The sequence below is a fragment of the Falco rusticolus genome, chromosome 6, assembly GCF_015220075.1.
Source record: "Falco rusticolus isolate bFalRus1 chromosome 6, bFalRus1.pri, whole genome shotgun sequence".
In the NCBI taxonomy this organism is placed as follows: Eukaryota; Metazoa; Chordata; class Aves; order Falconiformes; family Falconidae; genus Falco; species Falco rusticolus.
In genome coordinates this window covers 6,022,135-6,036,302 of record NC_051192.1, presented here as the reverse complement: position 1 = coordinate 6,036,302, position 14,168 = coordinate 6,022,135, and the positions used below count along the sequence as shown (strand labels likewise).

Here is a 14,168-nt window from a genome sequence, read left to right as displayed (position 1 = left end):
CCTCTAAACTAGGGCCAGGCCATTATTTATTACACGACCTAACTGCTTTTCCTTGTTGTGGACTGTATAGGAACAAGTAGCAGATAACTAGGAAACTTGTGCTCTTAAGGGGCACCTAAAACATCGGGGCAGGGGGGGGGGGGGGGGGGGGGCAGGAAGTGGCTACAGCTGCCATTATACCCTTACAAAACATCTTTGGAAGGTTAAAGAATCTAAGCACATCTCAGTAGGCAGAATTTTTTTTTTTCCCCCTCTAAAGTTTGAAAATGATCCAAACCACAGAAAAAGAATAGGTTATTTTACAATTCAGGAGAGCTGTCTAGAAATCTTTCTGGAACAGTGATCCTTAAGGGGAGCGTCTGTGCCATTAGAAGTTTTGTACATAGTTGTACTGTAGCATATAGACACTGCGTTTCTCAACCACCTTTCAAGGATCCCCTGGAAGTTTTTCCACAAAAACACTTCTACTGTTCCCCTCCACTTCATAGTCCGTAAGTTAAAAACCAGCATTCTGAAGATAGTTTCTCTCTCTGTTAGGTCTTTTGGTTTTCTTCCCCTAGTTTTTATATGGACTTTCTTGAAAAGGGAATACAGCAATGCAATTTTAAGCTGAAAGTTATATTCTGTCCTATTATTTCATTTGACCTTCTTAATATATTGTATTTTACATAAGCGAACAAAAGCCTCATTTGAAGAGGAGGACACCAGTCTGTCACTTAGTGTGTTTAACAGTGTATCATTTTAAATATTTTTACCCTGAAGCTGCCACCATCTGGAAGTAGTTAGCATGGGGAAAACAATAAATAGCCCATCTATGTTCACAAGACTTGTTGCCTGCAGTATTTGGGCGAGAAGATTAGTATCCCCATTCATTAGTTTATTTATTCTACCCACACACAATGTGAAGTCATTTTTAAATTCAAACAGTTTGGAAAGCTCCTGCTGTTGCTTATGTGCTAAAGCCCAAGCTGAGGTTATCATGTTTGCCTTGCAGCAACAAACGTCAATTTGCACTCCATAAAGCATGGTACACAGCTTGTAGCTGTGTTTGTAGATGGCTGTAGGACATCAGCTGTAGCAAGGAAAGTACAGACAGATGAATCTCTAGTCTTAGCAGGCACACACACACAAAAAAATTATTCTACCCACTTGAAATTCAAATGCATTGCTAAGACATTTTTTTTTAAAAACTAAACCAAGAGCTTATAAGTGGTTTTCTGAATTGCTACTGTGTTCTTCTCCAGTTGCCCTGATGAGCATTCAGAGCTCACGCAGCCCACAGCATGCCCCTCAGGACTGAAGTTTGCTCAAGTCTTGAAAACAAGAAGGTGATCGTGTTCCCAGAGCCGCCACTGTGCAGGCATACATTACAGAACGGAATGGCATGTTTCATTAAAATATCATTTTTGTGCAGCAAGGTTACAGCCTCAGATTTTAGTTGCTTTCCTACTTCCCTTTCAATAACTCCAGCAGTATTTGTGGTTATTAACATAACTTTTTTAGTACTTGGTGAACTCACAAAAACAGAGCTTATTTTTTTTTCTTTCCTGTATGATTCCACTTGGCTATATCAAAGTCACAACTCCCCCAGTACTCTATTTTAGACAATACTCAAAAAAACCCAAAAATCCCCAAACCAAACAAAATAACCCAAACACAGGACTTCAACAGCAAGGGCAATTTCAGTCCTCATCCCACACTTATATTCAGTATCCTTTTAGTTTCATTGGGTTTATATCTGAAAATGGGGCTGAGTGCTGTGGACCCAATCCAACGAGTTACTTCAGCAGAACACGTACATACGTAAGGACTTTGAAGCCAAAGCACCAAGTACCTTCCAGGATTCAGTCGGTAGTCTATGGCAGAAACAGAAGTATCCTCAGAATGTTTCCTTTTCTCTGTTAGATTTTTTGGATATTAAAGAACACACGTCCATATCGTAATTCAGAAATCAAGATACTTTTACAAACAAGTGGCATCTCTGCTATGTTTTTTACATCGGGGGTATGTTGGGAAGAACTATAGAATTTACTTACCAGAGTATGGTGTCCTTTGTTGCAAAAAATTATGTACCTGTCTCTAATCAATAGGTATTTGCTCGAGCAAATATTAGGTCTTCAACAGCAGCTGCATTGGAAGTAGCTGCAGTTATCTCAGTTGCTTATGTTACTCAGAGCAAAGTTTTTCTGTTTGCTTCTTTTCTAATCCTTGTTCCCTGCACTTCAAGGGTTGATAGGCTGAATCCAAAGCCTCTAGTGATACTAAAGCAACCCACGAGCAGGGTAACTAATTATTTGGACATCTAATTTCGTAGTTTATTATTTTAAGGCTTTTGAAAACTGTATTCAAAGGTTAGTCCTATCTGCTTTAACACCTGGTAGAATGGCAACTCTGTTACTATTACCCCAATGGTGAAGTTTTCCCAGTTCACGGGACTTCTTTCTAGGTTCAGCAGGCCAGTTTAAACCAGGCTTTAATGATGCTCTTTACCTGCAACTGACCTTCTCCTTGTGTAACTTTTTTTGGCTGGTCCTTGACTCAGCCTGTTAGACATCATAGCCTAATGTCAGTAAATGCTGGAGGGATCAACACTTACACCTCAGCCACTACATTACAAACCAAAGAAAGTTGGCCGTTAGACATAAAATTGCTCCAGCCAAGAATCTGTAGTGCTTTTCATGTACCAAGTATCACACAAGACAGGAAAACAGAGAAGCCAATGAAGCAAAAATAGAAGCCCAGCCCTTAGAGAAGCAAAAGAGCTGAACACAGTGAGGTGTCCCCATGCTCCCCCTACCCAAGGTTCCCACAGCTGTCAGCATTGCTGTGTGGTGCTCCTGCCAAGCAGGTGTCTCTGCTTCCCTGAGGGCTGGTAACAAATGACTATTTGAGTTCAATTTGTGCAATGGAAACTGTTTCCATTACAAGCATAAGTGAAATCTATCCAAGCAACTGATTCTGGGATCCCAAAGCCCACGTGTTTCATAACCTATACCGACATAGCCTTAGCCTTTCCACAGAGTCAGTCAGGTCAATGATTTCTTTGTTCCTCAGCTCATGAAACATGAGTTGGCAAACACTGTCTTCACTAAAGAGGGTACTCCTCTAAAACCCCTAGTTTAGAGGCTTGAACCCAGGTCTGCTCAGAGCTTTAAGTTCAAGAGATTGTTACTGCAAGAGACCCACTGCAAAGAGCTTACACACACATTCCTTCCTTATGCATAATTTAAATACTGTCAACACTTCTTTCTTTGCAGTCTAGTAATTCCTACATTAATCATCCTGCAGATCAGTTTGGTACTGCACAGAAGGATTGCATCATATTGTAACAATTTGACCAATCCTAAACTAAGGCTGCCAGATGTTGATTAATTAACTGCCTACTGTGACAGATTTTTAAGTGACCTGGTGTTTTAAGTTGATCATGCACAATCAGAACACTTACAACTTCCCAATACATTCCTCACATATGAGAAAACCAGGAAAGATAGCTTGAGCTATACTTCAGACTAAGCCTCTTGTCAAGTGTTCCTTTAATAGGTGTTTAGGAACCAAGTCTGTATGTTGAGATGAATCAGTATCTCACTACATGACAGTTTTGACATTTTCTAGAGGCACTGGAACACCTCTTAATCACCAGGTATGTGACATAGCTCTATCCATCCGTGGAAGAGGCTCACTGAGTCCCTCAGGGGAACTGACAAGCAGGTGCTTTAGCGGATGGACATGACAGTTTATCTACAGCAGCCAGACTGGCAGAATTTAGTAGTAAGAACAGATGAGCACTTGATTAAACTACAGTTCAAGTCATGCTATCTGCATTTAGGTTATGCTGACGACTAGTTGGTTTTGCTTATTTAAACAAGTAGTTACCTGTATCACAGATATTCAGTGTTTTCTGCAACAGCTGACAGTAGTTTACCCAGGTGTTAAACCTAACACTGCATTTGAACCCTGCTCTAGCACAGTCTGCTTAATCTTGCAGCTCAGGTATCTAACTTAAGAACCATTTATAGGTATGGTTTTGCTCCTCTATGACCTCTTGTTATTGGCATTGAGAAACTCAAGAGCTGTGCAAGCAATGCTTCATTCAAGAGGTATTGAGTTCAAATTCCCAGAATCATTCTAGGACCTTCTCCTAGACAGACTTTTACAGTCTTTCCCCAGATTAAAACTAACATACAACATAATACTTAAAAGCTTCTTTATTTTACTCTTAGACTTAGGCTTTAAGGACACCTTAAAAATCAGTTACATAACAAAGACTGATATTGCCAAAAGTGGAGATACAATTCCAAAAAAACCCTGTAGTGTCTTCAAATATAAAAATATATATCCAAATTATTAACTAGGAAAAGTGTACCACCATTTCTGCCTTGAGCTGGTCCTGCCAGCTTTTGGGTCATAACTCCCTACTACAGAGCTCAAGAGCTCCCATTGGAAGGAGCATCTCCAAGGTTCATGTCACAGGCATGATTCATAGCAAACGGTTTCGCTGCAGCACATGGACCAAGCCTTAAGTTTTTGAAGGCATTCTGTAGTTTTCCCCTTGAGCAGCGAGTAAAGAGCATCCAAACATCTCCTGGGAAGCATATGTCATATACACAAAGCCGTCTTCATCTCTGTAGTCCCTGTACACTTCTGCCATTGTCAAGGACATACTGGCTAGGCTTTTGTTGTTCACCAGCAGGTAGAAAGCTTGTGTAGCAGTTAGAGCCATCCTGCTTCTAATTGAAGAAGGGAGGAGAAACAAAGGATTAAGCCTTAGCAAATCTAGTAAGATTTCAACTTTAGTTTATGAAAGACATAAGGCTGAGCAGCTGCATGAACTGTGTACAAGAAATGCTGTGTAAAGTCATGATGTGGTTTAACGTTTTCATTAGCATGTATGTTTGGAAGCTGAAAGGCTTGTGCTTGGAGGAAAGGCTTACATTGTTAGACCATGAGTGCTACTGAGGCTGGGCTTTGGGCTCCCAATTAGCAGGGTGAAAGTGCTGAGTAGAAACAAAAAGCTTCTGCAGTACAGCTGTAGTAAAGGATTCCAGCATGGTCTGTTACACTTATTATAAAGTCTATCTTCAAAAGAAGAGTCCTTTTCAGAGATGTTACATATGGGGATCAGGACCCAAGTTGTCCAAGAGCCAAAAGCATCTTTTCCACAACATCTAGAGAAATCTTTTCCATACTCTAAAAAACATGCTGAAAGCACATAGCTTTCATGCTTTCTCAGAGAACATCACTAAGCACTTTGGGAGACTTTTCCCTGTAGTGTTTTTACAAAAGAAAACTTCAGAAGCACATTTCATGTCACTCACACCTAAGAGTTACTTTGAACCTGAGCAAATTCAGCAAGGCACAGTAAGAGAGCAAGGCAGTGACAGCTGTAAGCAGAACAGAAGCACAGAGCCCCAGCAGCAAGTTCATCAGGCACAAAGAAAGCAGAACAGGAGCCTAGTATATACTCACTACGGTTAGGGGAAGAGACTTTATGGATCCAAAAAAGCATAAATCACATTTCCCCCTCCTCCCCCCAAATGCACCTGTGAAAACATCTGTTGATTTTCTTTAAAGCCTTACAAGAGAGGGAAGCCGGTGCTAACACCTTTATCCTCCTCCCCACCAGATAAGACAGATGCTCCAGCACAGCACCAGAAAGTACCTGCTGGGAGGGCAGCACCAGCCCCACTGCAACACTGCATACCTGATGATGGTTATGAACTGTGTCATGGTCAGCTCCTCGGGAACCAGAAACTTGGTTTTGTCCAGGAGAGGAAGGTATTTCTCTTTATGGTATCTCTCAACAATTACCTGGGTTTAATTAGAAAAACAGAAAACATCCAGGTCCCCCCCTTCCACTCCCACACTTTAGGGAGTCGTTCCAAACGTTTGTCAAGAGCGGCAGCAACCCCCAGAACAAAACTCAGATTTACCGGGATTTTTGTTGGGAACTTCGCCCGGATTCCTGCTACTTCTTCCAGCCGGGTGGCTGCGCGGGAGAGAGAACAAGAGTTACGCGTGCGCGCAGCCCCCCCCCTACCAGCACCGCGCAGCCCACCAGCACCGCTCAGCCCCGCCGCCGCCGCGCAGCCCCTACCGAAACTCTTGCGCAGCTTGAAGGGCCTGGCCGCCGGCGCCCCGGGCATCGCTTGCATCCTCCCGCCGCCGTGCTACGGGGATGCCGCTGCTGCCCTGCGCCTCTTATGGTGCCGGCGCAGGCTCCGCCCCGGCGTGCTGCGCCGTGCCTTCAGCCGTGCCTTCAGCCGTGCCTTCAGCCGTGCCTTCAGCCGTGCCGTGCCGTGCCGAGCCGGCCCCTGCCGGCAGCAGGCAGCCCCCGGGCGCTCCGGTCTCCCCTCGCCCCTTTTCCCCTGCCCGCTCGCCGCCGCCAAGGGGAGGCGCGGTGTGCTGCTGCTGCGCCCGCCGCCCTCTATCCTAGCAGCATCCTTCTCCTGCGCTGCTCCCGCGGGTGGCGATGACCCCAGCTGCGGGATGGTTTGCGTGCAAGGCAATGTGATGCTTTCTGAGAGGTCTTTGGCTACCCTGTGGGGTGGTTGGAGGGTGCAGCTCAAGGCTGGACCGTCTCCATCTGTCTACCCTTTCCAGATGGACGGTTCAGAAGGCCAGTTACCTTCTTCCTACTTATAAACTGCTTTCAAACTACTTCTTTGGTTTTAGAAAAATAAAAAGTAAAAAATTTACATTTTTCATATCCTCAGGCTACCGGATTGCTTATTTTCTGAATGACTTGGGAGGTGAGTTTTAACTCTGTTTTTGTCTCTAAGGCACAGTTGTGATTTTCCAAGCAGACTTCAGGTCCATCTAGATGCCAAATATGATGAGACAGATTCCCTGCCTTTTGGATTGCTTGTTCACCTGCTTTTACTTTAGCTGTCAGGATGGCTTTGCGGCCAAACAAGGCTCAGCAAGGAGTCAAGTTAACTCAAGGCTGGTTGCTGTGTGTAAAAATCATCTCGTTGGGTGGCTGGAATTGATCCCCAATACTCATTTGCTTTGCTCATCCCTTTAAAATAGAGTGGGTTTCATTTTACTTGATCTGCCAGGCTAAGGGCAACTGGAAGTTGCTAAGGTTTGAGAGTTATATTTTATGAGCTATGGGTTTGGCTGCTTTTTCAAGGCAAAACCGATGGCTGTCACCTACGATCACTTTGGAAAGGATCACCTTTATTAAAGTGCGTGTGCACTATGCATCCATGTGTCAGGATTTTCAACCAGTCTTTCCAAAACAGCCTTCCCAGTGGCTGAAGTGCTGCTGAGCTGTCCTTCTCTCTTGATCTGGAAGTGACGAGCTTTAGTCACAGCACAAGCTCCCCCACGTGGCACTACGAATTTAATTGCAGAGAAGACAAGATCTTTGCTTTTGAGGGGATCAGGAGCAAGAGCTCTGAACTTGGAGAGGGGACTTGAGCCTACACTGGAATGGTTTGGATACAACCCCTTCTCAAAAGCAGACCTTTGCATCAGGGCAGGTAAGCCCAGGGGGTCTGCTTGTGAGGCAGAGGTGGGGTGACAGATTGGGGAAGCTGTAGAAGAATTATAGAGGAATGAAGCTGAGTTAATTAACATTGATAATATACAGCTGTGGGCTGGCTTCAGGGGCGGTGGGTTGGCTGACGTGGATAATGTGCAGCTGTGGCTGGGTCCTGCTAAGTAGCTCTAAGGGGATGAAGAGAGACCTGGAAGAAGCAGAGGAAGGAGAGATAGTACCCTGGATGTAGAAGAGACAAGGAGAGGCCCCAGGAGACAAAGGGAGCCCGGATGAGGAGAGGCTGGCTGGAAGAGGAGCCTGGAGAAGGAAGACTCTGGATGCAGAGGAGGGAAGAAGCAGGGTGGACTGGCCTGAAGAGGAATAGAAGAATAACTTGAAGGGGAAAGAAACGGTACAGACCTAACGTCCAGCACATGAACAAAGCCTGAAGGAGCCAGAAGGATCACAGTGTGTGTCTTTGGAGTTGTGGTCAGCCTGGGGCTTCCCAAAGCTGTTCAGGAAGTGGACCAGTTCTTGCACTGGTTTCTGCCCAGTAGATCCAGTAGAAAGCTCTATGACCTGCTGGTACGTGCCACACCAGTGCTCTGCTCTCTGTGTCACCTATCGCTGCACATGAAGTACAAAAGTGTGGCTCTGTACAGACATCAGCAGCCCTGCTCCCAGAGTAAGAGGGTTTCTTTTCATAACCATAAGCTTCTACAGCAGCTGCTAGAGAGAAAAATGAAAACCTGATAAGAGGATCAGCCAAAGAAAAAGAATTCCCAGCAGACCCAGTGATCAGCCCTAACATCTGTGAGAGCTAAGAGTGAGCACAAACCCAGGCTTCAGTTAGCATGTGCTAACTAATAATGTAAATGTGTGACATTTTCTGGAGGCAGAGAATGGGATGTCTAATGTGCTAAGCATTTGCACTTGCTCTTGCATGGAAGTACCCAGTTTCAGATCTAAATGTGGAATTTATTCCTTCTTTCCTTTCCCTTGGAAGGTTTTCTCACATAATTAAGGAACTTGTAGAGCAATTTTGTGTAAAGAATGGAGTACTCGGAGAACTCTGCTGAAATAGAAATGGAAGCACCAAAGGGAATTTTTAGCCTATTTTTACCTGCTTGAATGTCCACAGACTACACTCATAGGAGTCCTGGAGTCCCGCGAGTCCCTGAACGTTAAAGCACAAGCTTGGACTTGCATATCTTATCGGGTCCAGCTTCACTGCCACATTCGTAGCCTCTTCCAAAGCCCCGGGTCTGCAGCCGTGTCACTGAATGCTGGTATATCCACTGCCTCTACACTGAGATGATCCCAGCCTCACGGATCTAATCATACAGAGTCTGGCTCAAAAGAAGTTCATGTAAAAGCAGCAAAGAAACACCATGTCCTTCACATCCTCCTGTTCCACCCGAAGACATTAAAAATCTTGTCTTGTAGCCTCAAGGTGGTTTAGGAAGGGAATTGTTTTCCCTGGACAGGAGGGTATAGAGTGTCCAAAAACTGAGGATTCTGTGGAGTTTTAGTTTCAGTAGGAAGGAGGGAACTCCTGTGAAAGACAGAAGTACAGTACATGAAGAGAGTCTGAAATAAGCTGGTAGGAACTTCTTGGGAAAGGACAAACAACTTGGTTTATCCCAGGAATATTGCTGAAGTCGGAATGCGTGATGCTGCCACAGGGGAGAAGGGACTCTGGTCATAACCGAGGGCTTTGCTTCCTGACTAGGTGAGGGGCTGCTTCTCTCATAGATTTTCTAGCACATGTGAGTTGTCCATTCTAAAATCTGACTGCTCTGCCTGCCAATTCATTTTAGGCTTTCAGGAGTTTTCACTGCTTACTCTGTTTCTTGCATATTTTTTTTTTTTCATCCCAAATTCCTGCATTTTTTGGAAGTTGGGTAGGGAATTAGGGAGAGTGATGAAAGGGCTCTAATGTAAGGCCTTTTTCTTACTGTTCTGTTTCATTTATGGCCACGTTGCTCAGAAAAAAGTCTTTATCAGTGTTACAGAAAAGATCTGAAGAGCTAGAAAAAGTACATTTCCTCAAATTGTTCTGGTTTGGTAGTTATTTGTCATTCAAATCGTCCAGGTCTGTATGCATAAGCAAGTCGCCCCGTGTTAAGCAAAATACAAGCAGGTCAGAAAAAAACCAAGCCTGCTCTGAAGAACTTGAAATCTGAATTTCCCCGACAAGATAAAAGGAGGTAGAAGTAGTCACAGCAGCTGCAAAAAGCCAAAATGCAGAGAATGTGTGCAACATTTTGAACACAGTTTCATGAGGGAGACTATGACATGAATGACACTGGTTCCACATTTTTGGAGCACAAACGCGTTGAGTTAATCACAGGACCACCCTGCCTCTTACAGAATTAAAAAAAAAAAAAAAAAAAAAGGTAGACAAATAAACACCAATATATTATATGTGATTGTATTTAAAAACAAGAGAATCCCTATTCAGCTACCTTTACACAGCTGAATGCTGCATACTTAAAGCACATTTTCAAAGCTGTCCAGCAACTGTTGCAAGAAGAAAAATAAGTTATAAAAGGCAGAGTGCTTGAGCAGAGAGGGATAAGCGCTCCGGTGCTCCCATACCCTCATGGTTAGAAGCCCTGTCAGGTTTAAGGAGTAAGACTGACCCGGTAGCTCTGACTCCCAAGCCGGTGGAATTTAAGCCATGACAGTTACAGCGAACCGCCCCCTCACAGCTGGGGGCTGCCCCCCCAGCAGGGGCAACTCGTGCCAGCGCCCCAGAGCTGATCCCCGGCTTGGTTAATGCACAGCGCATTAAGGACCAAGGTGTCCACGCCTGCTGTGACACCCAGCACATCGGTAGGGTTGGAGCAGGGGCATTTTAAATTGCCAAAGCTTTATCTGCCAGAGAGCAGGAGGCAGGGCTCCCAGCCTGAAGCTGGGCTGCAGCTTGTTGGTCTGTTCTGCCAAGCTAGCTGAACAGTGCGACGCCTCACGAAGGCAAACCCGAGGGTCAGACTTAGTCAAGAGAAAAACTCAGTAAATGTAAAAATGTGGATGGCATTAGGAGTGATTCACGTTCCAGTGGAAGAGATTTGCTCCACTTGTTACATGGTGAAAAGCACTCCAGTATGCCATAAACTGAGCTCAGCTTTTCTTCACGTCGGTATGCAGGTGCTACTGAGTATAATTCCAGTGCAGCAAAACTTGGATGACAAGCAGGGCTTTGCTCTGGTTATAGATTCCATCCAGCACTTAATAAGCCTGAACACAAGTGGATATGTGAGGAAGAGAGGCTGAAAGATTAAGTGCAGAAGGCACAAAACAGTTATGTGTAGACTAACAATTTAAATATGAATGATACAGTGCTAGAGGGACTGAGATTTATTTATTTAAGCAGCCAAACTGAATAGGAAGTGAAACTGCAGGATGATGTTCTGGGGAAAAAATGTGACTTGGCAAAATGAAGGTTTATTTGTCACACTGAGAAAGCCCATGAAGTTCTGCACTATTATGCACAGTTATCTTGAATATGTGCTTTCATGAGGGTTGTCTATAAGTGAAAATAAAATAGGCAAGTCAAAGGGTTTGAAAATCCCTCAAGCAGTCAGACTCAGCCAGCCAATTTAATGGCTTTTAAAAAAGCCATCCTGGATATTTGCACGCTCCCTGAACATGGCTAGTTACAGACAGGGAATCCTTTGCATCCTCCTTCCCTTCTGCGTCTCTGAACCTGTCTGTTCGCCCTCCAGTGACGCAGATACAAACCCACACTCATGGTTGAGCCTGAAGTAGTTGTGTGCCAGTAACTAGCTTTCTGAATTTGTAAGTCTTTATACCAACAAGCTAGCTGCAGTATTCTTACGTTTTAGGGGACGCTTCGTCCTGTATCTCAGACTCATGGTCCAAACTCATCTGCTAATAGGACTCAGATCACAAACTAAGCCTCTCTCAAAATGCTGAGATAAGTTTAAAAGTTACCAGTGGTATTTCTGGGTTGACTGGCTAGTGTTTATTTGTACTTTTGGTTCTTTTTCTTTGTCTCCTGATTTTTTAACTCTTATCTTCAATGTAGATCATACCTCTGATAGCTTTTTGGTGTAGCCACAAGGATTAGAAATGAGTTCTGTTGCTTTTACATGAGAGATTATGTGGCTGTTTTGTACCAGAGCTTGGGATTCTGAGCTTAAAATATCTCTTCCTCAAAAGGAACAGACTCCTTTGATCTCTCTTTCTTACCTTTACTGTCCTGCTGGTGTTCAGCTCATTATGATGGAGTAGTTTCTTTATGCTAGTTTTTGGTTTCAAGTGCACTAATTTGCTTTTCTTGAGTGCTCTATCTTCCATTTAAAGATTTTAAGACCTCTCCCAAGTTAATTCATTAAATTTTCAACCATATTGAGAGCACTGAGTAGGCTGAGCTATAGTGAGGTAGCCTCTGCAGTTTTGAAGTGTCCACATGGTTCTTTTTAGCATTTTAAATTTGAGAATAATTTGATACCTGGATTCCCAGTAATTTTCTGCAAGTGTTACTCAACTTGGAGATCCTAACTAGATGTGAAAAAAAAATAATAAAAAAATCAGTGCCTCTTTTTAAGGAAAGCTGGCATAAGCTGGCAATCTGTTGGTCAAGGACCCTGCAAGTGCATCTTTGATTTTCTATTTGCTGCTATACCAGCAGTTTGCCAGCTTTCTGTCCCGCAGGGGCTGAGCTCAAAGTCTAGAAAGATGCTAAAAAGGGGAAAAAAATATTTGGATGCTCCTTTCCCATCATCTGCTCTCTTGTTATTGTTGCTAGGATGCATGTATTATGTTTTTTATCTACAGATGAAACAGAATTGATGATGTTCTGCTATGCAGTTTCCTTGGTCACTTTTTTGAGAAACTGAAGAAAAGTTCCTCTGCATGGACAAGAAAGTTTTTTCAAGAGGTATAGTGCTTCAGGTAATGAATTTCCCTTTGTAAAATATCGTAGCTATCCATAGTCACGGCTGCTTTACAGCTAGCAATAACTGAATAACACTGCTCAGAGCTTCTCTAAAACAAGGTCCTTCTGTGGGATTGGGCCTGGTTAATGATGGTTAATGAGCGCTGTCGCTGAATCGTCAGCATTTTTAGGAGAGTGCGCATGTTTGCTCATTATAAGGGACTGCTGGTACTTCACATGCGTAACAGCAACAGTTAATGCAAAGGCATGATAAAAAGGGAAAAGCTCCAAATTTAACTCTGATTAGAATTTACTGAGCATCTGTTTGAATAAATCTCTTTTTGACGTCTGTTATGGGCTGGAATTCTGGGAACACAATTTTCCTCTTCTGTTAATGTGTCTGCTGTTTGACTTGGTAGCACATTTGCATTCTATCTTGCTGGTTTTAGTGTAGTGCTCCTGCTATGAGTACAGATCTCAGTGCTTGTGCCTTGGTGAGAGGCAACAGCATCCCGTGCTCTGCAAAAATTGGTTTAAAAGTTACATTTTGTCCATATATGATGATAAACTTGTTCAAAGAGGTTTTCCTTTTATATAGCATTTTAAAGCATTTTTTTCAGTATGGCTGAGCTGTTTTCAGATAGGGTGTCAGTGGCTTTATGTCCAGCCTGTTCCTGCCCTCCCTGTTGAGTCTGCCAAGAATGTGTCAGATGGTGCCAAAAGTAACTATTGGGTTTTGGTTTGTAGATGCTGGAAACTGGTTTCTATTTTAACCTTCAAAAAGGGTGTTATAACTGACAGAGAGCAGAGGATTTTAAAAATAGGTTTAGCATGTCCTTATGAAGCTGGCAGCTTTGTTGTCATCTTGCTGGAATGCCTGACAGAAGGGTCAAGAGACTGGAGCTCCTTTGGGGTCGAAAGTATGCCTCACCAGGAGAGCAATGCACAGAGTTTCCAGGAGCGGCTGGGACCCTTGGATACCTCCCTTTCCAGGTGCAGGTTAAAGAGACCTGAGCCCTACTGGGAAGTTGTCCTGCACTTAATGAAAAGCTTCAGGTGCTCACATTAGGTACTCAGAAACTGTGGTCTCGGGACTTGAAGTCCTTCTAGATGCTTGCAGCAGAAATGTCGAAGACTTAAGAGAGGTCCAAAATGATAGAAAAAAATGTGTAAGTATAAGGGAAAGATAAAGTTCCTGCTCTACAAATTCAAGACTTACTTTGTCTTAGAAATCCTTTTTTTAGGGATTTTTGTAAGATGTTAGGAAAAATACCAAAATTAGTGGATGTAAGAGGGATGCTGCTCAGCTATTTTAGAACAGGGCTGCCTAGATAACTATTCCTAATGCCTCTACTGAATAGTGTGATCTTAAACAAGTCCTGGAACCATGGCCAAGCCCCTGAGCCATATCATATACTTAGCTGTGTAACAAATGTGTGGTGGAGCTCAGTGATTACTCGTGTGCCTGAACAAAATCATGTAGAAACGCTAACAATTTATTGAATACAAAAATGCTGCTATGTCCTTTGGACTGATAGGAGATTGCTGCAAGTCATAGCCTGGACGTCTACATTAGCAGATGCTCAAAATAATCCACTTCAGAAATCTAAGTGGAGATGACTGAGTCCAGAGTCCAGCCTTCTCAGGTTCTGTATGTGGTCAATAGAGAGAGGAAACTCTTTCAGAGGTCCGTTCAGTGTCAGTGCTCTGAGCTGTCTTCTGCGTGAGTCCTTCCCTTTGTGTTGGCCATGCTGAGTGCTTGATTTGCGTACCTGAAGT

General features: G+C 43.6%; 1 protein-coding gene across 1 annotated transcript; it reads right to left on the bottom strand.

Annotated features, from left to right (window-relative positions):
• Positions 1-4,209: 4,209 nt before the first annotated feature.
• On the bottom strand, positions 4,210-6,204 carry MAP1LC3C (microtubule associated protein 1 light chain 3 gamma). Its single transcript, XM_037392080.1, has 4 exons — positions 6,095-6,204; positions 5,931-5,986; positions 5,702-5,808; positions 4,210-4,727 (listed from the first exon to the last, which is right to left on the bottom strand). Exons 1-4 carry the CDS (start codon positions 6,150-6,152, stop codon positions 4,517-4,519), a joined length of 432 nt encoding a protein of 143 aa, XP_037247977.1. The 5' UTR covers positions 6,153-6,204; the 3' UTR covers positions 4,210-4,516.
• Positions 6,205-14,168: the final 7,964 nt, after the last annotated feature.

What these genes read in the sequence shown, in the direction of transcription:
- MAP1LC3C (XM_037392080.1), bottom strand. Translation starts at nt 6,152, where the DNA reads ATGCAAGCGATGCCCGGGGCGCCGGCGGCCAGGCCCTTCAAGCTGCGC. An exon ending in CAAGCTGCGCAAGAGTTTCG is followed by an intron (nt 5,987 to 6,094) that starts GTAGGGGCTGCG and finishes TCTCCCGCGCAG; the next exon opens with CCACCCGGCTGGAAGAAGTA. An exon ending in CAGTTCATAACCATCATCAG is followed by an intron (nt 4,728 to 5,701) that starts GTATGCAGTGTT and finishes TTCTTCAATTAG; the next exon opens with AAGCAGGATGGCTCTAACTG.